Source organism: Pelodiscus sinensis, chromosome 9, assembly GCF_052426305.1.
Source record: "Pelodiscus sinensis isolate ZL-2025 chromosome 9, ASM5242630v1, whole genome shotgun sequence".
NCBI lineage: Eukaryota > Metazoa > Chordata > Testudines > Trionychidae > Pelodiscus > Pelodiscus sinensis.
Window position 1 is genome coordinate 65,696,206 of NC_143060.1, and position 26,914 is coordinate 65,723,119.

The 26,914-nt window shown below is 52.1% G+C and overlaps 2 protein-coding genes across 3 annotated transcripts in view; one reads left to right on the top strand and one right to left on the bottom strand.

The window, feature by feature from the left end:
• Nucleotides 1-8,173, top strand: part of FIRRM (FIGNL1 interacting regulator of recombination and mitosis) — a 33,523-nt gene extending 25,350 nt beyond the window's left edge. Inside the window, exons 24-26 of the mRNA XM_075936976.2 lie at nt 1-1,207; nt 6,081-7,397; nt 8,050-8,173. Of these exons, the coding sequence (XP_075793091.2) occupies nt 1-186 (186 nt within the window). The 3' untranslated portion in view covers nt 187-1,207; nt 6,081-7,397; nt 8,050-8,173. The remainder of the gene's footprint in view (nt 1,208-6,080; nt 7,398-8,049) is intronic.
• On the bottom strand, nt 465-26,805 carry SCYL3 (SCY1 like pseudokinase 3). 2 transcript variants are annotated; one of them, XM_089780622.1, is made up of 15 exons: nt 26,586-26,805; nt 24,225-24,395; nt 20,030-20,317; nt 18,707-18,892; nt 17,813-17,926; nt 15,909-15,965; nt 13,166-13,268; nt 11,011-11,122; nt 10,209-10,286; nt 8,031-8,170; nt 7,137-7,324; nt 6,185-6,356; nt 3,410-3,562; nt 2,048-2,724; nt 465-1,027 (listed from the first exon to the last, which is right to left on the bottom strand). In XM_089780622.1, exons 3-15 carry the CDS (start codon nt 20,192-20,194, stop codon nt 965-967), a joined length of 2,208 nt encoding a protein of 735 aa, XP_089636748.1. In that variant the 5' UTR covers nt 20,195-20,317; nt 24,225-24,395; nt 26,586-26,805; the 3' UTR covers nt 465-964. The 2 variants fall into 2 exon arrangements, with proteins under 2 accessions (XP_089636748.1, XP_075793102.2); XM_075936987.2 differs by lacking the exon at nt 24,225-24,395.
• Nucleotides 26,806-26,914: the final 109 nt, after the last annotated feature.

Here is a 26,914-nt window from a genome sequence, read left to right on the forward strand (position 1 = left end):
CCCTTGGCCAAGAGAGCGCGGGGCGCGCCCTGCGAGGAGGAGTACAGCGCGGCCGTCGCGGCAGCCCAGAGCGCACTGGAGGCTGTGAGAGCGCTGCTGCAGCACGGCCCGGCCCCAGCGTGGCTGGCAGGGAAACTAGATGCCCTCCAGGCAGCTACAGCTGCTCTCAGAAGCAGCGTAGGGTGAGGTGCTACAGCTGCAGTTCTAGAGCCTGAGCTGCCCAGGGACCAAGCTGGATGGAAAGGGAGACACCTGGCTCCTGAGTCGCCCTCTGGCAGCAGCGTGTTGTGCTCAAGTTAAGATGTTGAATGTTACTGAGTCCCTGCTGCTGTTTGAACCTTTTGTAAGAGAAAACTCACCCGCACGAGCCCCACCAAGGGGACACTTTTGTATTAAACTGTTACCGGTGAACGTGGGAGTAGTTCGAGTGCATTTAAGACGCCGCCGCCCAGCGGAGCTGCTGGTCTCTTGAAAAGAAGCTTTATTGGCCAGGTGTAAGAGCAGCGTGAACTCTGAGCTCTGATAGGCTGTGTTAAACACACTTCCCTTGCAATGGTCTCCCAGCACGCTGCCCCCTCCCCCCAGCCTGGGAGAACAGCAATAAATAGGTCACCCAGGGACACAGGACAGGCTAAAGAGTTAAAAGGAGCCCCCTTGCTGTGGCTTCTTTCCAATAAAATGGCACGCCCACGAGTAGAATTTCTCCGAACGATGCAGCTCTCCTCTAGAGTAGTGATGGCTCCTGACAGAAAAGTATCAGTCACGTGTCTGTGGGAACTTCAGCTCCAGCACACGAGCCCTTCAAGCTGTTCCGCTGCCCCCGTGCCCGGGCTACGCACCTCCCTCGTGCATATGGCTTTGGCCCAGGCGCATCCCGGTGCAGGAAGATGGGGGCGCCCGCCTGCCTGGTACGTGTTGGTGAGGTAATAATCTAGACTGGCGTGGAAGCAATAGGCTGGAGCAGTCACCAGTCAGTATCGTCTTCCCACTTCACCTCTTCCTCCTCGGCCCAGCCGGCAGCTTCTGCCTAGAAGGGGATGACAGTGGGTCAGATGAAGGCCGTGCAATATTCCCTGGGCAGCCCCTTGGGGCACCGCCGCCCGCTCCGCCAGCAGGACTTTCTCCGTCCTTGGATGCTGGGACAGGTCACGGCCCACTTCAATGGGCAGCACAGGGCTCGTCTGGCTCCAGCTGTCTGCCAGCCCAGGTGAGCATGGGCCAGCCATCACATTCCTTTGCACAGACCCACCCCCCGCCCACTGCACAGAAGGGCTCACTCGGCAGGGATTACAGAGTCCCAGAACCCACGTCCCATGGAATGCCCCACAATTCACACTGCACCCCTCCCCCCAGCCTCGGCTGGCTCAGCACAATCACTGCAGGGGAAACGAGGCTCCCAGTTGTTGGCCACTGCACTGAATCGGCCACAGGGCCAGGCCTGCACCTCAACAGGCTGCACAACTTGTCCCCACCGTGGCCGGGGGGGGGGGGGGGGGCGTTTTGTGGGCGGGGGCAGTGCTGGGATTGGTTGCAGGGGGGCGCCTGGCACTGGGTGCCATCAGCCGTGCCTCCCTTCCCAGGCCCTGTGCCACGGATACGAAAAACTGCCCCGGGACCCGAGCCCGCTGCACATGAGCAACAGAACCCACCAGGGGTTGTGGGCCGCCCCCGCCTAGGGAATCCTCATTTCCCACAGGCCACTGCGCCGCCCCTCCAGGGTCTGAACTCTAGAACCCGAGGGGGAGTTTCCAGCCTCTTCCTCAGTTGGCCCACAGGGCACCGTCCGTCCCACAGGCCTGTCACACCTGCCACGAGGAGAGCGGATCAGACTGACCGCACCGGACAAGACGCGGCCTGGAGCCAGGCGACGGGCACCCATCTTCCCGCCGCAGAGGGTCCTTCCCTTCCCCGTTCTGTCTACAGGAGGCGGCTGAGACCTGCACTGGGCAGCCCCCCAGCAGCGAAGGCCAGGGCAGTGCAGCACCAGCTTGCATCCCTCCAAATGCATTTCCCCTCCCCCCCACATCCCCCTCCCCCGTCTCCTCACCTCAGCCACTTCAGCAGCTGCAAATTTGGATGAAAAGGGCCCGATCCGCGAGGCGCCCGCTCCACTGGCAACCGCACTGAAGTGATTGAGAACGAGCGAGTCCGTGGGCCCGCCCTGGAAAAGCAGGAAGGCAGCAGAGGGTTTGATGTCCGGGGTCATGTCAGCAAACCAGTCCAGCTCAGGGTCCCGCACCGGCCTCCTCTTCACTTGAATCGTGAACTCCTCTCCCAAGCCAGACTCCCACAGCGGCCGGGGAGCCGGGGCCGGGGTTTCCCCCGGCTGCTCCCAGCTGTCCCTGCTCCAGCAACTGGCAGGGCTGGATGTGGGGGGAGGACTCGGTTTGATGCTTCTGGATTCTTTGCTCAGCTGAAGGGCACCAGGCCTCTGCGCGTGGGCTCCGTCAGCTCTCGGCGTGCAGAGGCCGTTCCCCGAGCCCAGGGGAGGAGCAGGGCAGGCCGGGGGTTCCTCGTCCGCACGATCAGCAGCACTCGGCCCCGCGCCGCCAGCGGGCTGTGTCGGCCACAGTCGGACGGTCACAGGTTTCTGAGTCTCGGGCTCCTCGGACTCGCTCCAGTCTGGCCACTCCTCCGCTGGCTTTTCAGGAGTGCTCCAAGGGCCTCCAGCACACTCCAGCCCGGGCGGGGCTCCGTTCAGGGCCGGCAGAGGGGCGTGTCCGCCTGTGGAAGACACACGGTTGGACCTTCCCCATAAAACTGACACTTCTACCTAGATCTCCATGATGCCCCAAGTCTATCGCTAAGGAAACAAGCCTGCTCGGGAACAGTCACCCCCGACCAGAACAATGTTCCACGCGGCCCGGTGCTCTAAGTGCCAACGGGGGGAGGCAGGGAGGCCTCTTGCCTCAGCAGCTGGAACCAGCTTCGTGCCTGGGGGGGCGTTACTGAGCTCGGAGCATCTATCCGACAAGTGACCCAGGCGGGCGGAGTTTCCTGGACAAGGACACAGCAGCACTCGCGGACGAAAGTTTTGGATCGGCTTGCGGAAGCCAGTGCACACGCAGGGCCAAGCACGACCAGCTAGTCAGGACAGCTGTCCACACGTGGCGAGAGCTACCTGGCAGGGCGGGACGGCCAGGGTAGGTAGAAAACCTCCCTGGGTTTGGTCTCCTCTCTGACCTTCTCTCCATCCCTCCGGAGAGCGAGCCCTCAGAACCCCCCTCCAGAGGCTACACACGCACCGTTCACAACGTTGTGCTCTCACCATCCCCTCCGCTAGCCTGCCCTATGGCAGCAAACCACAGACAACTTGCAGGCAGCACGAGGCAGCGCTGTCGGGCCGCGCCCGGGACGGGTATCGTGCATCAGCAGGGACGGCTCCCCTAGGAACGCGCCAGAGGTTTACCTGGCGTTAAGGCCACGGGAGAGTCTTTTCTTGGCGCTCGCTCCTCGCCGCCGAGGGACGCGTTTCCAACAACGGGGCGCTGGGGGAACACGCTGGGCGCGCTGTTCTGCAGGGGTTGGGCGCGCTGGCTGCTGCTAACGTGAGCGGGGGAGCCTGCGGGGATACGAAGCAAAACACAAATGAGGCTCGCTCAGCAGCTGATGCTCTGCTCAGAACAAAGGCCCAGGGAGATCCTCGTGGCATCCAAGTGCCAGAGTGGGGCCGGAGCATCGCCACGCACGAGCCCCTTGCACCTGCAGCACAGATCTGGGTCAGGAGACCGCCGGCCCCACAGGCAGTGCTCCGGAGGGACCCACGCCACGCCGGAGCGAGACGGAGGCTCGCAGGCGCATGCTCGTAGCAGTCACAGCTGCACCATTAATCCCACCAGCTACTGCAATTTAGTGGGGTCTGCCCACTCCTGGCCACTCGCTAAGGCAGCCCCTGGGGGAGCAAATCGACTTAGGCTCTACAGCGATCTGGCTGCTTTGCAGACCCGAGTGAAATTAGCACGAGTCCCACTCATATTCGATACTGGGCAGGTACGATCGGTCTCCCCCACGCAAGCATGTGCTCTGCAGAACACAGGCCCAAGAGTGACGGCTTCGGTCAGAGATCCCGCCTGCCCTGCGGGGCGCCCCTCCTGCTGAGCTGACCCATCTCCTCCAGCGCTGGCGCCACAGATGCGGGGATCAGCTCGGCTCCGGGAAGGCTCCATCACAGAGACTTGCCCCAGTGGGAGCAGAACCCCAAATGAATCCGTCTTACTCTGCATAGCGTTGTATACAGAGCAAGCTCATAAGTCGATCGCCCGCTAGCAATGAACAAGAGCTGCACCGCTGTCCCCCAAGGGAAGAATTGGTTAGACGGGTTTATTAATAACGTGCTTTTTATTAAGTAGAAAAAGGAGGCTGGACGTGCAAGTAACAGGTCAAAGTAAAGAACTAATCCAAGTCCAGCAACACACACCGGCTACGCCTAATACTCAAACCACCGCTAATCCTCTTTCCTCACAAGCTGGGAGCTCCCAACTTGAGCCTGATGCTTCTTAATGTTCATTTCCCGGTGGCTGCAGCAGAGGTCTTAGATGGTATAACAGGCGTCTCCTGGTACGACACAGGCACAAATAGAACAGAGACGTTCAGCAGATTGCAACTCGTTAAAGGGCGTTACGGGAAGTATTTGCATAAAGCACGTCCCACTTAGGTCATATCCCTTTTCCTGAACGTACTCCCATAAGGAATCTGGGGCCCATCACCACACCCCTCGCCTGGGGTCACTCCTAGAGAACCGGCCACTGCCCGACACGGAGGCAGGGGGTCTAATCTGTTTGGCCTTGATTACACATCCACCTGGTGTCATTACAGGGGGGTTTGCAAAGTTCTAGGTTTCTGGTGCCTGAAAATATTTTGGGAGTGTAGTATTGTCCTGTCCCCCACCCCCACATGCAGGTAGCGAAGTTTTTTAAATGTGTAGGTGTCTTGGCATTTAGCCACCAAAGCCATATGGCCGCGTGCCTCCGTTTCCCCTTCCAACCAGCAGTGTTATGCTCCTGCTGTGAGGCCAAGCTCTAGGCCTGTTCACAGGTATCAGCTCTAAGCTGCCCCTACCCCAAGCACATACAAATGTTGTCTCCAAAAACTGTGTGTCGCATCCATTTCCAAGGGATTTACCACTGGTACCAGTTCCTTGTTTTGAGCCCTCGGGGTTGCAGGAAAAGGCCTGAGATTGCCAGCGAATGTGTAAGAGGGCGGTGTTCACCGGCCCACGCCTTGTGTTTAAACCTGACGGGAGGCTGAGTGTTCACTGCACCTTCCACGTACCCAAGTGTGTCGTTAGCTACAGGCCGCCCGTTCCTTCAGGAAAGCTTTCCTGTCCCTGTGGCTCTGGGAAGGAAGGGTTTCCTCTGGAGTTGCACCCTCTACCCCCAGGGCTAAACTCAGTTCTGGGGCTTCTAATTCTCCGTCCCTCCAGGGCTAACCTGGGCTTTCATGGCTCTCTCCAGGGCTGCTTGTACTTCAACATCCAACCTTTCAAACCCCACCTGGCTCACATACCCGCCCTCTCTCGTTTCCTGCCTCTTTCCCTTGCCTGAAAGCCGCAAACAGGACAACCAACCAGCAGCCACGCTGCTGTTCTCCAGCCCCCAGCCTCAGCGCGTACGTCAGTCACCCCGGCACTCCAGAGTAACGCCCTGCGCGTGGCTGCGCCTCGGACGGTTTCGGTCACAGAGATCCCCTTGTGGCTGTCGCGTGATGTGCTGAAATGCCACTGAGCCCCCCGGGGTACCCCCCACCCTGTCCTGCTGGGCCAGCCCCCCACGGTCTCCTCCAGCACAGAGCTGGGGCCTCAGCCCACAGCAGAGCAACAAGACCCTGCGATCAGCTCAGCTCGGGAAGGCGTCCTGCCGACACCTAGACCCACCCAATCAGTTGCTGATTTTCCTTCTCCCCCCATCGAGGGGGCAACAGATCTGTCACAGTTAAGATGCCACCAGCTGCCACTCCAGGCCCACTGTGTTGTGCCCAAAGCCGCCGCACAGTCTGGCACTGGGACCCAGCCCTCCTAGTGGAGCAGCCCGTGCGAGGAACAAGCTGTCGCTAACCCCGTTGCCCTGGTTCGATCTCTGCAGGTCACTTTTTCACGCTCCTTGGAGTCGCTGGCCGAGCAGCACAGGGCAGGCCTGGACAGCAGGAACCAATCCCATTTCGCTGCCACCCCCCTGCACTGACCTACCTGCCGGCGAAAGGTCCGTGGTTTTAGTGAAACTTGGTGCGGAGGATTTGAAAATCTTCGTTCGTCCGCCCCCCACAACCACCTCGGGGCCCAGCAGGGAGACCAGAACCGCCAAGCCGTGCAGCGTTGTCGCCACAATGGAGTCGCTGCTGTCTCGGAGGCCCAGCAGCACCTAGGAGAGGAACCACCAGGCAGCTCAGACACGGCGAGGAGCCGGGGCTGCTCTTCCCCCAAAGAGGTTTGCAGGTTTCTACTCTCATGCAGAGACTGGCGTGGCCAGCCCCCTCTGCGTCACCACAGGCCTCAGCCGCCCCCCTCCTCCCCCGCGGGCAAAGCCTGATTAGTGGTACCACTCAGCTCGCTCCCGGGGGAGGCTTTACCACCCTGCAAAGCTACCCAGTAATCTAGCACAATTCAGAACCACCAGTCACCTCTGCTCACGAGAGCCCCCGGGATATTGGGGAGGCGAGGATGGAGAGGCAGTGCGCTGTCATAGGAGGAAGGGAGTAAGTCAAGAGTGGTGGGTAGGAGTCCTGGGAAGGGAGGAAAGGGAAGTCCGAGCACTGGAATCTCTATTATTCCAGGAATGCCGGCATCGCTAGGGGGAGGGGCAGGACTAGACTACCAGGGGGTGCCCCAGATCAGGACGGAGGACACCGGCGTAGCTAGGGGGAGGGGCAGGACTAGACTACCAAGGGGTGCCCCAGATCGGGACGGAGGACACCGGCGTAGCTAGGGGGAGGGGCAGGACTTGGCTAGCAAGGCGGAGGTGGACTAAGCTGCGAGGAGGCGCATGGGTGCCAGGCCTGGGAACGTGGCTGAGCTGGGCGCCTGGCGCGTACACAATCTGCCTGACTCTGGGTGACTGTTGCCTAGGAGATGGTTGTGTAACAAGCAGGAGAGGCCATCCCCCTCCCCCCCCCCCGCCCGATCGGCTGCCTGGGGCATTCACCTGGGGCAAGATGATGTTTCTCAGCTCGTCGTGGGTGAAGAGCTCGGCGTAGGCCTCGATGTGGGACAGCAGCACCACACGCACGTGCTCTTCGTGGACCTCAAACAGCTTCAGCAGCACCGGCGTGATGTGCGTCTGGAAGAGGGCCGGGGACAGCAGGCGGGCGGCCTGGCTCTCTCCACTTTTATCTAGGGACAGCGGGAAGACCAGAGACAGCTGGCCTCGAATCAGTTGCCACGGGCAACGGCCTCTAGGTCTGAGGTGTGGCAGGAGGGGCCTGTGTGAATCGGGCCCTAGCCCCCCCCCCCCCCGAGCTCTCTGGGTCAGCAGCAGCCGGGAGCCCACAAGGGGACACGCCGCGTTGCCCAGCAACTGAGGTCCCACAAGTCCCTTCCAGTGGCTGGCTGGCTGCAGTGCTGGGGGCTGCCTAGGGCCGTGAGGGCGGGGGAGCAAAGAGCAGGAACAGGAGCAGCTGAGGGGAAAGGAGGGAGAGCGAGCGAACACCCCTGGGAAGAAAGGCTGCCCCTGCCAGCAAGGGGGCAGAGGAACTGCTGCCACCCCATAGCTCAAGCGAGGGGGCGGAAGGCTAGGCCAGCGATACCATGTGCTGCCCTACGAATGCCCCAGCCCAGGCTAGGCCACTCACAGCATGGAAGGAGTTCGGACAAGTGTTAATCCCCTTGTCAGCACCAGGGGGAGACGAAGGGCCAACGGGACGTCGCTGGGCAGCCGCTCCTCAGCGTCTGGAATGCCAGTTCTCTTTGGCACTTGGCCGTACCGTCCTTGCTTGGCTTAAACACGGCTACTAAAACCACAGCCCCGATTCACTAACCCTTCTGGCTTCACGCCGAACGGGGCAGCGTTTGCTCTGAAAAGAGAACACTCAGCTGTCACCTTTCTTTGGACCCAGCAGATGCGGAAGGAAACTCTTGACAGCCACCGGCTCAGCAAACACAAGCTGATTGAGTAGAAGGGGCACCAGCCGCTTCGCTATCAGCTTCTCTGACAAACCAGCCACTCTATCCAGCAGGAACCTGTACGGCAGGAGAGAGGAGTTAAAAACCTGGCTAGGACTTGGTCTCAGAATGAGTTTCGAATAAATATCCCTCCCCTTGCATGTCCTCTCTATTTAGGCTGTGGGCTCTTTGGGGCAGGGATGGTCTCATGGGGTCTGTACAGTGCCTAGAATAATACAGCCCCAGTCCCGATGGGGGAGTCGAGGCCCTACCGTAAAGCAAACAATAAATAATAAGGAAATGGATACACTGAGAAACCTCACAGCCAGGCTACTGGCTGACAATGACACCAGCCAGCCAGCCAAGCCAGCACCAAATTCGGTAGCTAGAAGATGAACATTTCCGCCTTCTATAAAACTGTTCATCACCTGTTTCCGAGTTTGGTTCGGAGCCAGAAGGGCCCATTACCTAGCCCGAGTTCAAATGCACTTACATCTCAACCCCCAGACGCTTTCCAAGGGTCAGCCTACTGCCACTTGGTAAGAGACAAGCCACAGGGCATCGCCTGACCAAGACTGTCCCATGCAAGGAAGAACGTCAACTCAGGAACACACTTCCCTTAGTCTGAGGCAAGAGGTGATTTACAAGTGAGCTGCAAAGTTCTTTTTAAACGGCTCTATCACTTATGCAGAGGGTGTGAAAGGGTTAGGACTGCGGGACCACTTAGCTGGAGAGACCACTTAGCTAGCCACGTGGAAGAAGACCACTCGCTGGCGTGCCCAGCATCACACCCCTCCACTCCAGATGCCTATGCCACTCCTCCGGGGTATTTCCTGCACCTGAAACACCAAGGCCAGGCAGCATCATCCGTTAAGGTAAACCCGCCTCTATCTCGGCCTTCCGTCCGGGAGCGTCTGGACGTTTCCAATTCGCCCAACCGTAGAAAGGCATTTCCTTAAGGGCCTGGAAAGCTTAGATCCACATCCGACAACCCGGGCCTCCATGGGACCGTAACTCCATCCTCTTCAGACTCCCAGGGCCCCCTTTTGAACAGCGGGAAACTTGCTCCCTTTTCTATTTGTCGTCGAAGGTGGCCTTCCTGGTCACCATCCCATCAGCTAGGAGGGTGTCCAAGTTAAAGGCATTAACCTCCTACACCCCCCTACAATCTTCCACCAGGACAAGGTGCAGCTGACCCAACGGGAGTGAAAAAGGGAAAGTCACCGACCGTGCATGTGGCATGCACAAACCTGATTGGAGTGGATGTGACCAACACATCTCAAAGAATTACGAGAAGGTGAGTAACCGTTTTGTACGGGGGGAGGTTCTTGGATTTAATCAAATGAGCAGAATTACAATGAACGGGACACCAAGACTGATGCAGAAGAGGAAATGGATAGTTCGGCAATGTAGAGCAAATATATAAAAAACCTTCTGCTGTGTTAATCATGCTTCTCCCTGTCTGTACTAAACTAACTAGACTAATTTCCCATTGTAGCTTATGGACAATATAAAACTTGGTTTGTCTTCACAGCCTGCGCCCAAGGGAAAACTTCTGTCCTTGGTTTTGCACAAGTTCCCATTGAAAATCCAATCAGACCTCCAAAATACACCTGAGATTTCAGACAACCATGCTTGAAGTAACTGCAGTCCAATTTTCTAGCTCATTTCCAGGGTACAATGGGACCAATTACCTCTGCCGTAAAAATACTTGCTGCTCACGTAGGTAGGTTTGCCTATCGTTTTTATTTATTTATTTTTACTGACAGTGATCAGCTGCACATAGAAAATTGCGTAAACACCATTTCCAAGAAATCGACTGTTCAGAATCCAACCACACAGCAAAGCTGGTGGCAGGTACATCGTAGTCAACACTAACCGTGGATTTGCTTGGAGCGTGTCTGAGATTGCATTAAAATCACAACGCACAGGTGACGTTTTGCATAAGAGACTGAGAACCACAGATCGAGGAAGTATTATCCCACCCGTCAACCTGCCACTGAGATGCTGTTTGGATTACGAAGGTGTTTCCCTCCCTCTCTGCCCTCCTCCCGCTCCCCCCTCCTCCTCGAAATGTTCTCTGCAAAAATCAAAATTCTGAAAATGTCTCACTTACTTGAAAAATTCTGTTTTTTCCTCTTCAGTCTTTAGGGTTAAACTTTTCAGAAAGTTCACAACTTCCAGAAAATCATTCCTGAGCACAAAGAGAAAGAATGCTAAGCATCAGGAACCCGCGACTCCAGAAATCCACATCCTGCATTAAGCAAGCCATGGAAGAAAGGGGAGTATCAAGTCACATGACACTGTCATGCCAGTGCTCCCAGTCCAATCTGAGCATCTTGCGTTCCTCACTGCACCCGTGTGCTTCAGCCCCCGTGGCCCATTCCCTTCTTAGCCTCTCTCGAGTGCAAACATTATGAGATCTGGACACCTGTCCATTAGAAGTTGGATTGAAACCAACAAGAGTAACTTCTTTAGTCTGCTGGTCTACAAGTGGAAGTTAGAGAAGCCGTTTTTACAGTGTGAGCTGGCTATAGGACAATTGCAAGCCCTTGAGCATGGTACCTACATTATCATGAGAAAAGGAAATGAAGTTCAGTAGAAACTGGAAGTCAAGATGGAGCTAAGTCAGAGGCACCTCCGTCAGCAACTGGCATGAAGTAGGGGAGATCACACTGGCTATGGACAGTAGTGCCCGTCCTTCAACCATCCTGCTGCTAATTCAGCAGCTTGGTATGAGGACTTCTGAACGTAAGGCGTCCCCGGGTCAAAGATCCCACACAACACCACCCCCATGAGCGTGGTAATTACGTTTGCACTTCATGCAGCAAACAAGAACCACCCTTCAACACGAAACGAGCCTCAGGAGTGAGGAAGAGGGAACTAGATCCAGACACATGGCACATGCATTCCCTCACCTGAAGAACTCATGAGACAGTAAGCTGGACAGTGGTGGCCGACTCTCTGGATCTGGATTCAGCAGTGTACAGTGCAAGGTCTGTTGAAAACTGGAGAGAATATCCGCTGAAACTGAAGCCAGAGTGAGCGTTAGGTTCGCTCCCAGAGCCGGGAACAGACTACGCTCAGACACTACCCCTCTCTCTGCTGCAGACTTGCTAGTTCTCAAATGCTGGTGGACAGCAAACTAATTCAGAGCCCCTGCTATTGCTCTGCAGTTGGCATATGCCTCTACCTTTTTTAGAAAGGCCATGTCTCAAGGGTAGACTTCTCCTTGGCTCAGTGAAGAGGGCAAGAGAAGCCTTCTTTCCCCTCACCCTTCACATTTTCACTGCTTTCCACTGCAGAAACTACAGACATCCAGTTTGGGACGACAGCGGGACAGGAACTAGGAGTTCCATCTGGTGCTGTTGCAAGCAAAGTGAGGCATAGGCATGGGCAGGCTTCCACGTGACATGACAGTAGAAAGATTCAGTTTACAGAACAGATGAATACGGTGACATGCTAGAGATCTATAAAACAGCGAGTGTTACAGAGAAGTCAAGTCATGATCTCCTATTAACTCTCATAGAATCATAGAATTATAGGACTGGAAGGGACCTCGAGAGGTCATCGAGTCCAGCCCCCCGCCCTCAAGGCAGGATCAAGCTCCGTCTACACCATCCCTGACAGATGTCTATCTAACCTGTTCTTAAATATCTCCAGAGAGGGAGATTCCACCACCTCCCTTGGCAATTTATTCCAATATTTGACCACCCTGACAGTTAGGAATTTTTTCCTAATGTCCAATCTAAACCTCCCCTGCTGCACTTTAAGCCCATTACTCCTTGTCCTGTCCTCCTTGTCCTGTTCTCACCACGCAAGGAAAGAGACAGTGGTTCAGGGAGCCAGTGTTCATGTGATAGACTCAGAATGTGATAAGAGGTTTGACTTGGGACCACATGACATTCTGATAAACTAAAATGATATCAAATGAATATGGCACGTAGAAAATGAGTTACAAACAGGCTGACCGATAGGTTGCAAAATGTAACACTACACAGAGAATCATCGAGTGGGTCTGTTTCCAGTTTTTGGCCCGACACTATTCAACACTTATCAATGGCCTTGATGAAAACAAGACCGCTGATAAAACTTGCCGATGACACAACAATTGGGAGTACACAAAAGAGGACAAATCACTGGTTCACAGCAATCTAGATGGCTTGGTAACCAGTGCAAGGAAACACAATGTGCATCAGTACAGCTAACTGTCTACATCTGGGCATGAAGAGCACAGGCCATAGTTACATGAGAGGGCACTCTACCCTGGGAAGCAGCGACTGTAAAAGATTTGGGGTCCCGATTAGTAGCTGAACGTGAACTTCCAGTGCAACCCTGTGGCTAGAAGGCCAAGTTAGGGACTCGAGTGGGAAGAGAACAGTCAAATTATACAGAGGTCCAACGAGATGATCACTATGGTCCCTCCTAGCCTTCGAATCCATATGACAGTTGAGAAGTGAAAACATGGGGCAATTTCTTCTACCTTAGAACTGCAGGGAAAGATCACCCCCAGCAATTTGCATTTACACGGATCCTTTCACTGACCATCACAACATGGTTTACAACATATAAATCCATGATCTAAACATTGCCGATGGGAAAAGGTGATAGAGGTGAAACCATTTACCCAAGCCACAGAGGAAGTGAGATTTTCGAATCAGACACAGCAACCCAATAGCCACACCTGGTGCCAGTTACTGGACAACTTTCCCCACTCTCCCCCCCAATGTGCCCTCATTTCCATTAACACCCCCCCCCCCCCACCCCAGTCACTGATTCCTGGACTACCACGCAAGCTATACAGGAAAAGCAACCAGCAAGGAGTCCCCCGTCCGGCGAAGCACGGCATGGAACAGGAAGAGCTCTCACAAGAAAGTCATTTCTGAAATGCATTGAGAGTGAAATGTACAATCACTTGTCTGCAACAAGAATTTGGTCAGGCTTCTTCTTGGGGACTCCTATTGGAAACGGATAGCTTGGGTCATTCATGCAAGGAACGAGCTACACGGGAAAGCATGGTAAGGAAGGCAGCAAAATAAAATCATTCTATTCCTTGTCTTTGGGGAATCTCACCCTGATCGTTTAAGAATGTCAGCAGATTTTCAACCATTGTTCCAAATGAATAGGCATCCCGGGCATGTCCGTGGCTCTCAGGAAGAATTCTGAAATCTGCAGACTGAAAAAATCATCAGCATCAAGCAGAATCCTGCTATATAGTTTCTGGGTTCCTATTCTCTCCTTATACCCTCTGATTCTTTTTATAGTGCCGTAACGCCATTCAGCACATTGCAAGTGGAATATTACGCTAAACTCAAAAGCCTCTAGAGCCTTTAAGAACTTATAGCCTAGACACACAAACAAGAACACCACAGTTAAATGATGCCCCAGGAGTTCATCCAGCATCTGTAAGCCAGAAGCTTCCTTCATTTCTATAGAAACCAACGTTAACCAGGGAGAGAACTCTCTCTTCGGGTCTGTAAGTAGCCGATGTGTCAGTATAGACATGATAGATGATAAATAAGGGAAACACATGAACATTAAATGCAACAGGGCCACGAAACTACGTAGCTATAAAAGGATCAACAACTTCTCAAAGCAAATGTTAGCTGAAGGAGGCTTTGAGGTCTTAGAAGTTTAAAGAGCATACTATTTGCATCAACTTTTACAAAATGAAATTGACAAGTTTTAAAATTTAAAGGCTCAAGGAATGACTTTCTTTTCTGAAGTGCAGCTTACTAGCGTCTCACATTTGAGTTACTGCATAGCACAAATTGGCTTCAGTTTCAGGATTGGCACTTTCTAAGTTATTAGAATACAAGTGGCTAGATTGCTCAAGAGTACAACATTTACATCAACAACCGCAACCTTCAAATGGCTACGAGTGACACTTGAAAATCAATTTCTATACATACCCAGCAACCTTTTATATACAGGCAGTCCCCGGGTTACATGGATCCGACTTACATCGGATCCCTACTTACAAACGGGGTGAGGCAACCCCGCACTAGCTGCTTCCCCCCAGCAGACCAGGGAGACGTGAAGCTAGCGCCGCTTCCCAGCAGACCAGGGAGACGCGGAGCGGCTTTTCTCAGCAGACACCTCAGCTTGAGAATAAAGGACTGAGGGAAGTGAGGTGTGGGAGAATAAAGCTGAGCTCTGGAGAAATGTTTGGCTAGTTTCCCCTACAATATGTACCAGTTCTGACTTACATACAAATTCAACTTAAGAACAAACCTACAGTCCCTATCTTGTACGTAACCCGGGGACTGCCTGTACAGGATCTGGCTTGTTCTTCTGGCCAATTTCATCTTATAAAACTTGGTACAAAAACGTGCTCAGCACGAGCATGCTTACAAATACCAAAGCCTTATTTAGCCAGTGTTGGTTCTGGGAAATGATTTGCCAGTCATTTTATGGCTATTTATCTGTGCAGTCCTCTGGCAATTTAACAAAAACTAAATAATATAGCAGCCATTTACTTTTAATACTTCCTAACAGCACCTAGCAAGAATACAGAAAGGCATAATTTAAAAAAAAATAAACCAAAGTTGGGATCTACCTTGGAGATATGAACTGGTTCTGGAGCTAGAACATGACTATTTTATATCACATTCCATGGAGATCCATCCCAACAAAGAAGTGTCAAAAAAGAAAAGACCATCAACACAAACAAAACAAAACAACCTGTGATAGATCTCTGAGTATTAGTTCATCCTACAGCTGCTCTCCCCTGTAACTGCAAAGCTCATCAACTGTGGGTATTTATTGCTGGGAAAGTGTTTTGTGTTTATCAAGACAGACAGAAGCAAATACTGTCAATTCTCTTTTTAAAAATATTTAAATGCATGTGAAAAATTGCAAATGTAGCTATTGGGGTGGGAAAAATTAGGCACTGCTGTTGCAAATATTAAGGCTGGGACACAAATGTGAAAAAAAAATTCAATGTTAGGGCAGTTACTCTGTCATTAACTTATTCTGTTGAGTCACCATTCCCTTTCGCAATGTACACGTTAGGGATAGAAGTACCCAATTCTGAAGTTATTTAGATGGACATATCCCTTCCCGTCAAAGCATGCTCTATTTTATATAAATCTAAAGAAATAAATCTTTTATATAGATCCATAAAAGCCTCCAGCAAAAACAGAGGAACTTAACTTCCACTCCTCGGGGAATTCTGCACCAAAAGAATCAAAAGTCCGCATTCCAAAATGCGGAATTTTGCGTATTCTGTCAAAATAGTGCAATATAATCACACCCGTTTTAATTAATTTGGGATTTTGTTTTAAATGACAATACAGAAAGCAAGTCCCAATAATCAGTCAGCATTTCCTAAACACAGAGAGTGAAGTTATAAACACTTGGTAACTAATACCCTGCATTCCCGTTTTAATCCTGGCCTTTTATTTAAATTCCATTACAGAACACTGAGCAGAAAAAAAGTAGAATGTCATTGTAAACTGCGGAAAGTCAGACAGTTTTGCTAATCATTGTCCTGGACCTGGCTGGGTGCTTTGGGAAGTGCTTGGTTCCAACTGCCCTGGCATTTTATTCACTGCTTGGTAAATGTTTTATTTGCCCTCTGTCTTTTTTGTGAATGGGCAAGTAAAATCAGTCTTGGCTATAATCACAGGAGAAAAGAGAGAGAGCACATAGCTCTTCCTAGCTTTCCCTTCCTGCCATTCATCATAAAGTGCACGACCTCAGCTATCGGGGAAGAGCCAGCGTGTGTGGCGCAGGCACATGCAGGCCAGGGTGCAGAATTCTGCCAGGAATAAATATCTGATAAGCCCAGGACATAGCAATGGTACTCACTCACCAGCTCTTCCGGTGGGATGGTTGCCTGGTCTCGCACCGACTTGATACTGCACAGGAACTAGAAAGGAAGGAAGGAAAACGTCACGGTAAATGTTTTGCTCCAATCATCGATCCAGATTGGCAAGTAGGTGTCAAGTGGCAGCGGACAAACCCCAGCTTGCACATGTGCAGGTCGCGGCCAGTAAAGACGGGCTGAATGTACACTGGGGTTCCCCCTTCCCTGTTCAGTATAGGATATGCCTCACTACCTTACCCACCTGGACAGACAGCGCTGAGGTCTCAGCGTCAAGGGTAAAACACTGAGATGCCCTGGTGCCGCTGAGTCTTACCAGTCAATTCTGCCTTCAGTCTTACAACCACAGCCCTAGTTGCGGTATTTGGACATCAGAGGGGAAAGGAAGTGGGTGCCCTGCTTAGCTGTGGCATAAGCCAGCAAAGAGCTATTTAAAGAGCTGGCAGGCCCCCGGGCTGCAATAGAAAAGTTACTTTCACCGCTGCTGGTCATGAAAAGTACCTCTGGGCCTGTAATGACGATAGGCTATTACACCAACTCTCCGGGTGAGATTCTCACCTCTTGTAATCACAGAGCACCAGGACTGGAAGGGACCTCGAGAGATCAAGTCCAGCCCCCTGCCCTCATGGCAGGACCAAGCACCATCAAGACCATTCCTGGCAGGTGTCTGTCCAACCTGCTCTTAAATATTGCCAGTGATGGGGATTCCACAACCTCCCCAGGCAACTTACTCCAGTGTTTCACCACCCTGACAGGCAGGAAGTTTTTCCTAATGTCCAACCTAAACCTGCCTGGCTGCAGTGTAAGCCCATTGCTGCTTCTTCTATCCTCAGAGGCCAAGGAGAACCTTTTTCTCCTTCCTCCTTGTGACACCCTTTAAGATACTTGAAAACTGCTCTCATGTCCCCCCGCGGTCTTCTCCTTTCCAAACTAAACAAGCCCCATTCTTTCAGTCTTCACTTATAGCTCATGTTTTCTAGACCTTGAATCATTTTGTTGCTCTTCTCTGGATACTCTCCAAATCTTTCTTGAAATGCAGTGCCCAGAACTGGTCACAGGACTCCAATTAAGGGCTAATCTACACAGATTAGAGCAGAAGAATGACTTTTCGTGTGTGTGTGTGTCTCTCTCAATGCAGCCCAGAATCAATGTTTGCTTCTTTTGCAAGTGTCACGCTGTTGACTCGTATTTATGACCCTTTCTGCAGTTCTCCTTCCTAGACAATCACTTCCCATTTGGTATACATGAAACTGATTGCGCCTTCCTAAATGGAGCACTTTGCATTTGTCCTTACTAAACTTGATGTTGTGCATCACGCAAAGTACCGATTGCCTGGCCAGAGTCCCCCTCCAGGAGGTGGCACATCCGTTAGTGATGCTATGTGGGGACAGTTCAGGAAGAATGTGGGGATCCTTTGCAATGGAAGTCAGAAAGGATTTGAGAGGGGCCTTACTGTGCCATCAACTGCACAGAACGGCATTTTCCTGCCAGCATCGCTAATGCCCAGTTAGGGATGGCCGCAGGGAGAGCCAAAGCGCCCTTTAAACGAGGGTGTTAACCCACTTTCACCTGGATCCAGCTTCTCTGCTGCAGGAAATGAAGGCAAACTCCTTTCTGCACCAGGAGCAGTAAAGAGGACAGACATCAAGTTAGTTCCCACCATTCCTCGCATCTAGCACCTTCTTGCAGCCACTTCTGGACCGGTTGACTTTACCCACACCTGGCAATGTCTGGCAAGTGCGCCCTTAGAGCGAGCATTCGGGCTGGGAAGCAGCGGTGATATTAATTCTCAAGTCAGGCAATTACATTTGAGCAAAGCTTCCTACAGATGATGCTCCAACAAGCCAGAAGCCCTTCTCCCAGGCACTGCAAGTGGGCTGCTGGGCTCTTACCTCGGGGGTAGCTTCATTAAGGTTGCAAACCGTTTCCATTCCTCCTAGTTTCCAGTGCCCATCCTCACTTACAAACACAGACGACAAACAGACGTTGTTATGCGTTAGGTTTCCCTAAAAATACAAGATAAACAATAGACCTGGGGATAGATGAAGGCATTCAATCCTTGTTAGCACTAATTAGGAGGGCTGATTTCAGAAAAAGCTGCTGCTAAGTATGCAGACCAGCATTTATGCCGCAGCTTCCCTAATGGGTTTTAGTAGGCCACACAGCACCTGTTCCACAGTCTGAGGTTTTAAAGGAGGCCACAGTTAAATATCACAGTCTTTTCACTGTAATTTCAAGTTCCAAGAGGTCCTCCATATCTGAGCACAGAGACTGAAAGTTACACTGGCTTTGCTACTTTTAATCCTGGACACACGCCTCAAAAGCACCAAGCGCAAAGTCTGATATCTCACGCACTAGCACAGCGATAAACAAAATATGCTAGGCTGAAAATCCCAGTTTTCCAGCAGCATTTATTCATATCTCTGACAATCCATAAACATGAGAGTCTCATAATTATCTTCCCCGTACTGGCTCTTCAGTTACATGCTTTTATCATTCACTGTCTTAAGAACAGCTAGCGAGAATCCTTTGTACCGTCTAACAGAAGTCTGGCGCGCCAGCTGCCAGATGGTAGAAAATGCTATTCCCTACCCGTCTGAAATAGCTATTAACGCCCTGTCACAAGTGAAGTCAAATGAAAAGCAGGCAGTGACCAAGAAATGTGAGATTTTCAGGGTTCAATCTCTCACAATTATCCTCATAAGCTAAAGCCATCCCTCTCCTCACCAAATCCCGCCGGGAGCCCAAACCCTTCCACACGCACATCTGTTCTCTTGGGCGCTTACCCGGTCGTGGAGGAAGATGAGCGCTAGCAATACATCATAGATCCCCGCACAGATCTCATCAGAGGAGAGCTCCTCCAGCGCCATCTCCAAAGGCTTCACGCGCTCCGTAACCAGGTGAATTCCATCTGGCTCCACAGTACACGAGAGGAAGCGCAGAAGGCAAGGGTGGCGTAAGGTTTTCAGGTGCTTCAAAAGAGACAAGGAGGAAACAAGTTGGTCTATATCCCACATGCTTTGCAGGCAGGGGGTTTAGCAGGAATTCATCACTTTGGCATCTCCCCACATGCAAGTGCTTAACCACACGACCTGCGTGTCCTCTGGCGTGAGTTTTCTGGAGGGAATTCTAAATTCCAGCCCCGCTCCTGCCAGGATCTCCCCCACCACACACTGCTTTGATTTTCATCGCACTGCGGCGCGTCCGTCACACAAACCCCAAAGCCAAACCTGTCTGCGAGAGCTGTGATTGGCTGCAAGCGGGGATCATGACCTTTGAACAGCGTATGAATTAACCTCCTGCCTCCCAAGGGGCTTTGAGGACATTCCTGTACAGCAGTGGTCACCGAATGGTCGATCCTGGGGAGTCTCCCAGTCGGCCCCCTGCCTGCCCTGACCCTAGGCCACCAGCCCATTCCTGGCAGCGGCCAGCACGGCTCCATGTTTGCGGAGGTGGGGGCAGGAGTCTCAGCACATTGCTCCTGCCTGCAAGAGCACTGTCCCCTACAGCTCCTATTGGCCGGGAATGGGAAACCACAGCGGCCAACGGGAACTGAGAGGGCGGTGCCGGCAGAGAGGGGCTGTGCATGGAACCACATGCCCTCTGTCCCCCCAGGCAGGGCAGACAGGTAGCCTGCTTCAGACTCACTGCACCGGAGCCGCCCACTGCAAGTACCACACAGTGGGAGGCCACCTCTCAGCCCCCCAGACTCCCTTCCTGAACCCCAAACCTCCTTCCACATCCCTGCTCCAGCCTGGCCCGCTGCCGCAGCCAGTGCCCCATACTTGCTCCTGCACCCTGACCCCTCTGCTCTGCCCCCGCTTTCAGAGACAGCACCCCATACCCACTCCAGCCTCCTGAGCCCCCTCCTATACTCCAAGCACCTGCCTGAGCCCTGGCCCCCTCCTCACAACCAACACCCCACATCCCTACCCTCTGCTTTGGGGGAGCAGGTTCTCTGGGAAGGGGCAGGGCAGATCTTAGGTTGCCCTTGAATTCAGAAAGTGATCTTGGCCATAAAAAGGTTGGAGACCACTGCCGTACAGCCTCACACTGGGACTCGCAATCATTCAAAAGAAGCCTGTTTTCAGTACGACCACGTTCTCTACCTTGGCAGCTTTATTAACTGTGTCTTCATTCTCTGCTTTATACACAAAGACTGAGGCAGGCTTGCCATCTTGCAACGCAGCTGGGTAAATTGTGAGTCCAGTCGGCAACGTGTAAGGTGGCTCTTCCAGTATGCAGGTCTTTAAAGTGCTGTTCTCCGAGCCCATCACTTGCAGAGGCAGGCCGTTGTGGGAACTCTCTGTGTCAAACAGGCCTCAGGGTGATGGGGTGTTTCTCAGACACGATTTAATTTCAACAGGCACCATCCAATTTCTTCTTCAGAACATTTTCTGAAAAGTGGAAAACAAAACATCAAAAAAAAAATCTCATCTTGTCGATGTGTCTGATTCACCTGCTCTCCCCCTGGAGTGCCAGGAGATACAAATCTAAAACTCAGCCTTTTATTTTGTAAAGGTAATTAATAGGGATGTGAAAGTGTAACCGTGTACACGGTTAACCAAGGAGCCTGGGCTCACGGGTTAACATTCGTGGTTACACGCAGGCTCCCCCTACGTGCGGGAAACCAGGTTAAGAGCTGGCTCCCCCTCTGCACAGAATCTTAGAACACTAGGAGTGGAAGGGACTTCGAGAGGTCATCAGGTCCAGTCCCCTGCCCTCGTGGCAAGACCCGATACCGTAGACCATCCCTGATACAGGTCTCTCTTAAGTATCTCCAGAGATGGAGATTCTACAACCTCCCCAGGCAACTAAATTCCAGTGTTTAACCACCCTGACAGTTAAGAAGTTTTTCCTAATGTCCAACCTCAACTTCCCTTGCTGCAGTTTAAGCCCCTTGCTTCTTGTCCTGTCCTCAGAGGCCAAGGAGAATAATTTGTCTCCCTCCTCCTTGTGACACCCTTTTAGATGCTTGAAAACCGCTCTCATGTCCAGTCTCAGTCTTCTCCTTTCCAAACTAAACAAGCCCAATTCTTTCAGTCTTCCTTCATAGCTCATGTTCTCTAGACCTTTAATCATTCTTGTTGCTCTTCTATGGACTTTCTCCAATTTCTCCACAACTTTCTTGAAATGTGGTGCCCAGAACTGGACACAAAACTCCAACGGAGGCCTAATCACCCACATGTAACTAGTGACACAATTACTTAAACACATTTTAACATCTTTAGTAATTAAGGGTCTGGGCAGCTCTAGAGATCAGAGACTTTATCTAGAGAACAGATAAAGCACAAACCACTCACTGCAAGCCACACAAGATATTGCTAATGTGCCTCAAACTTGCCCTACATGGTAATTCGGCTCCATGCTGGCTCACTCTTCGGAGTCTCTGCCAAAAAGGCAACTCGCGATGGTGACCCCTCATGCGGATCCCTGCCCACGGGATCTTCAGCAAAGGCAACAAGTGACGTAGCTTAAAGCCATCTGACAGCCATGGCTTCTGGTCCCCACCAATCTAAACCTGATGTACAAAATAAAATCAGGGTTCTCGAGGAGTGGAGCGCCTTTCTTCATCACCAAAGCGCCTCAGCGCCTATCTCCTCAGAGCTAAAGATTTCATTAGGTTAAGTGACAATGAACATTAAATGGAATCAGACAGGTGTGCTACCACCCTGCTGGTGCAGTACCGACAAATGAAGGAGTTCCTATCCCGAAGGCGTGGCCTTACATGGGTGATATCAGGCAAAATTCACCTCCACAGCTGCTCAGCAGTAGCAGGTGCATCATCGCGGAAGTGTTGACAGAGCAGCCGTTGCAGGAGACACCTGCACTGAAGGGTTGATTGGATGTTTAGCCCAATTCTCCCCTTTTTGTATATGCAGTTTGCACCTCAAAGCTTGAGAGCTGACTGGATTTTCCTCCTAACTGCTTCTCTCCATCTGGCAAAGGGTAGGTTTGCTTGCCTGCCAATCCCTTCTCCCCTCAACTTCATCTCCACCATAAATACAGTGAAAGTGAATTTCCTTGCTTGTGAACCAACTCCAGAAGATAAGAGGGGAATGCACAATATTCTTCTGGGGGCAGAGCCCCTTTTAAAAGCATTGGTCGGACAGGCATGTGCCCTGTTCTCAGTGCTGTGCTGCCAGGGTTCCTCAAGCTCTGAGCAAGCCTTTCTCTAAGATATACACGACACATTGATTGGCCTTTCTTGAACGAACCAAAACCACCTTATGTAGAAATGCAGGTTAGGGAAGGAAATCATCGCTCATCTTTGAGGGCACCTGCTGAGCACGGTGGGGACCAGAAAGGAATTCTTGCCCCAGCCCACAGATATTATTTTGCACAGCTGGATCTCTGCATTAAAGTAGTTCTTGCACCTTCCTCTACAACACAGACTCCTGCTGAAAGCAACAGAATAGCCTTCTTGGACTCTTGTTCTGATTGTTATGAGGAAAAGCTTCCACTCTGGCTTCTCTCTGAGTCTCTCTTCTATCCCAAGGATCATTAGTCTGGAAATGTTTGCGGGATTTTCTCTCTTTTTCTTGGTTTTCTTCTCATGTATTGAGTCAATTAAAAGTTAGTTATCTAATTGGTTATTTTGAAAAATATGTTGCATTGCAGTGTAACTGTTTCAAAGTAAATGGATACATTTTTATTAACCACGGACTAACATATCACTATATATGCAAAAAAGGGCCAAGTCTCAGACCATGCTTGTATCTAAGATTAAAGAATGAAACATGTGCTAGGGAAAGAGAAAAGTCACTTTTAAACAAACATCCTTTTAAGTGTCATTTAGGACACTTGTTTGTTACCCTCAGCAGATGGCTGGTCTTGCATGTGCGCGCATGCACAGTGGAATTGGGAGACCGAGTCTAAAGAAATTGAGAATGGTGCCTACAGAACAGCTCCTCGAATACCTAAACAGCCCTCAGCTAACAATCTCATTGTCTAAATCTCATGCACATATTTCATGAGAAATGTCACGTTTAATCCTATAAATCCTCAGAAATTATGTTGTTTTCACCTAATTTGTCATTTGAACATTAAGATGTAACAAGCTGTGGTCAGCTTGAATTGTATTAGAACGTTTCATGTAACCCTCTCTTGTGGGCTGGGGGAAGAAGAGATTTTTAACACCTCGCTCCAACTAACCTGAACACACTGTCTTAATTGACACCAGAGCTGCCAATCTCAAAATTAGCTTCAGCACAGGAACGATATGTCCCTCCCTGTATCCACTGTTTGGCTGCAACATAAATATATCTCTTGGCACCCAGATTGAGAATAGCTCTGTTACTTTGGATCTGATAGCTAAACAAGACTGCTACCCTATCAAATCGTTACTAAGAGCTTATCAAAACATGGTGATGTTAGAAACAGTTTATTCAATCCGATAAGGACTTGATTTAATTACCCTGACTGATTTTAGATAAACCCACTTTGTTCTAATTGAATTTGCTAATATGGATCACGTTTTATGTTTTTGCTCAGGCAGTTGGGCCTAGACTTTTTAAAGATATTTAGTTCTTGCTCCATTCACGTTTCAACACCTAACTGATCTAGGAGCTTACGTCTCATTTTCAAAAGCAGCTTTAGGCAATAAGTCACCTACGTGCTCAGGCCCTTTTGAAAGTGAGAGGCAGGCTCCTAATCAGTTAGGCAGTAACACACTGAGGGGCCCAAACAAAAAACCAAAAGAACCCTAGATCTTATTTAATAAAATAGATATAAATGGAAAATCTGTGTGGTTTGGATTTTTTTATCTTCTACAAACATTAAGGTACCAGACCTGAGGGGTCCCTGAGTAAATACAAGAGGCAAGTCTGTGGCCTAGCTAATGGTGGTCCTCGCAACTGCTCTATAGTCCTCCCGTAACTAATGTCTGAACAAAAACACTAACCTTTCGAAGGATAGTTGACTTGCATATTTCCCAAAGCAAGGTTGGTTCCAGAACAACCTTTGAGGTCCTAGGATGGTGGATACTGCCTGATCTACCTAAAGGCTGCCCAATTCTCCCCAAAAAGTCTATTCTCCTCACATGGCAACGACTTAAGATAACCCGTGTTGTTCATGCATGGCTTTGCCCGTTAAGAGTAATGCAGACATTTCAAATGCATGCTGATAAACCCCACATTTCAATGTCAAAGAGGCCACCACATTTCTTTTGCCAGGGTTGACAAAGGAGCATCTTTTGCGAGCACTAATGACCTTTCTTGTTGTTTGAGTCCTTCACCACTAAAAGCACACAGTTAGCCAGCCATGTGTTCATTTTTCAGCTGCAAAATGCCCCAGACTTCATACCTTTGTGGTAGAAGGGGAATGACCAGTGAATCCAGCTTCTGGAAATTCTTGCTTTTGGACAGATCTCATTTAATTACATGCCCCTCCAGCTAGTTGTCTCATGCAGCTGACACAGCAGGCTGGATGTATTTCATGTCACTGACACCAGAGTCAGGAGAGCTCTTCTCTCGCCTGAATAAACACCAAAGTCACTCCATGGACAGGACAAAAAAATGCTTGGCATGGAGGTTTAGGGAAAACAAACCATCGTGTATGTAAACATCACCTCCCTTCAGCCAAGCACAAAGCATTTTTGTGACTACAGGCGCAGTATGGGCTGAAGGATGGGGAAAACAGAAGATATTTCATACCTTGGTTTCACCAATCAGTTTGCCACAGAAAGAGACTACCATTTTCAACCCAACAACTCGAAGAAATAGCAAAGAGAATTGCAACATCTGTCATGCAAGGAACTCCAAATATAGAATTGTCCAATGGAACACTCTCACGCACCCCAAGATAAGGATACAGAAGCAGTAGCTCCCCAAATCTTTCTCTGGTAAAGGTCCACACCCCCCTTTGATGGATTGGTTGCCCCCTCACACCACGTTACCCATATTGCCTCCTGGCACAACTACAACCTCTCCATTTTCCCGTGCCCATTCACTCATTCTGGCTCTTCATCTTTTTTCCCCATCCTCCTTGCCTTGTTTCCCCTTTTTTTCCTTCCTTTTTCTTGTTCCCTATTTTCTGCTTGCTCCCTGTTTTTCCCTTTTCACTAGGCTGTATAATCCTTGGGACTGAGGGCTGACTTGTAGATCCGTGGAGGTTGGCATCATGCCATCCTGTGGAGGAGCCAAGTAAAGAGTAGCTGCCGTCTGAGTCTGTAGCCCTCTGCATACAAACTACCGTCACAAGCAAAGACGCATTCGGTACTGCCCTCGGAGAAGATGAGTAAGGTGTCACGCTACACCTCCACTCATCCCATCCTCTTAAACTAGTCTGATGCCCCGCCCAGACTAGCAACCGACCCAGAGCCACCGTTGGGTGTAGAGCACAGAGTGAATTTCTAAACTCTCTCACTGCAAGGGTCAAACTGGCACCCCGCAATCACACACACAGCTCACCAATAACTCTACAACACAACACAGCATGTGAACAAGGGAAATGGCATCTTTTGGCAAGGAAGCAGACTTGTATTCCAAACCTTGAAGGTTCTGGGTTGGAAACGATAGGTTTTAATGTTATGGAAGGTCCTTTGAAAACCTCCTGTCTGCCCATTAGCCAGTTTCAAACTACAACCTATTTATTGACAAGTCTCCTATAACAATTCCAGGGTGAACGTACACGGGGGAAGCATGGTTCCCCAGGCCGGATTTTTGGTAGCAGGGGATCAGATATCTTTGCTACTGAGTTATAAATATCTGTAGTCATCTAAGGGCCCGGTGAAGGCAAGTCGAGTTGTGCCATGATCCAAGCATATTTGTCCCGGCAAAGCACACAACTCCCAGAGTGACTGAGCTGCAATGTTGCATTTGCACTAGAAAAAAATTCCCATTGAGAACCCCTGACAGGAAATAAACAGAGACCCCCCTGAAAAAGCCCAGCAGGTGCTCTTGGGACGAAGGTCAGTGCCTCTAGCTCCAGTGGTCTCACCCAAGGACAGGGGACAGTATCCCACCCTGGGTCCCAGAGGCATCTGATAGACTCAGGGGCACGGGCAGGCGGCCACTCGGGGAGCGGTTCCTGAACCACTGAGCCTCCAGGCAGAACCCCTACCCCCTCTTAAGGGCCCACCTCTTAACACCCACACCCTACCTCTCCCACCGCTACCCCCCGCCTCCCCCGTACCCCCTGAGCCCCGCCCCCACCGCTACCCCCCGCCTCCCCCATGCCCCCTGAGCCCCGCCCCCACCGCTACCCCCCGCCTCCCCCATGGCCCCTGAGCCCCGCCCCCACCGCTACCCCCCGCCTCCCCCGTACCCCCTGAGCCCCGCCCCCACCGCTACCCCCCGCCTCCCCCGTACCCCCTGAGCCCCGCCCCCACCGCTACCCCCCGCCTCCCCCGTACCCCCTGAGCCCCGCCCCCACCGCTACCCCCCGCCTCCCCCATGGCCCCTGAGCCCCGCCCCCACCGCTACCCCCTGCCTCCCCCGTACCCCCTGAGCCCCGCCCCCACCGCTACCCCCCGCCTCCCCCGTACCCCCTGAGCCCCGCCCCCACCGCTACCCCCCGCCTCCCCCATGGCCCCTGAGCCCCGCCCCCACCGCTACCCCCTGCCTCCCCCGTACCCCCTGAGCCCCGCCCCCACCGCTACCCCCCCGCCTCCCCCATGGCCCCTGAGCCCCGCCCCCACCGCTACCCCCTCAGCCCGGCCCCCACCTGCCGGCCCCGCCGCTCCGGGGGGAGGGGTCGGGGTCGAGTCTCCGCGCCGGCCTCAGCCCCGCCGCTTCCCTCAGCGCCGCCGCCTCGCCGGCTTCCGGTCCGCGCCGACCATAGAGCCGGTCCGCCCGCGGCCAGAGCGCCTCCCGCAGGCCGAGCGCGGCGGCCGCCATCTTGGGCGGGGTCGGAGCGGCGCAGGGCGCGGCGGGCGGAAGGGGCGTGGCCAGCGCCTGAGGCTGGAGGCGGCCATGTTGGATAGGGGCAGGAAGGCTGTGGGGGCGGGGCCCTGGGCCGCCGTCCTGAGCGGCGTGACAGCCCCGCCCCCTCGG

Bases quoted from the DNA above. Each gene is read 5' to 3' on its own strand.
- SCYL3 (XM_075936987.2), bottom strand. From the start codon at position 20,194: ATGGGCTCGGAGAACAGCACTTTAAAGACCTGCATACTGGAAGAGCCA. The intron at 13,269-15,908 runs GTGAGTGAGTAC...TGATTTTTTCAG, and splicing joins CCATCCCACCGGAAGAGCTG to TCTGCAGATTTCAGAATTCT. The intron at 6,357-7,136 runs GTGAATGCCCCA...TTCCTCTCCTAG, and splicing joins GAAACATCATCTTGCCCCAG to GTGCTGCTGGGCCTCCGAGA.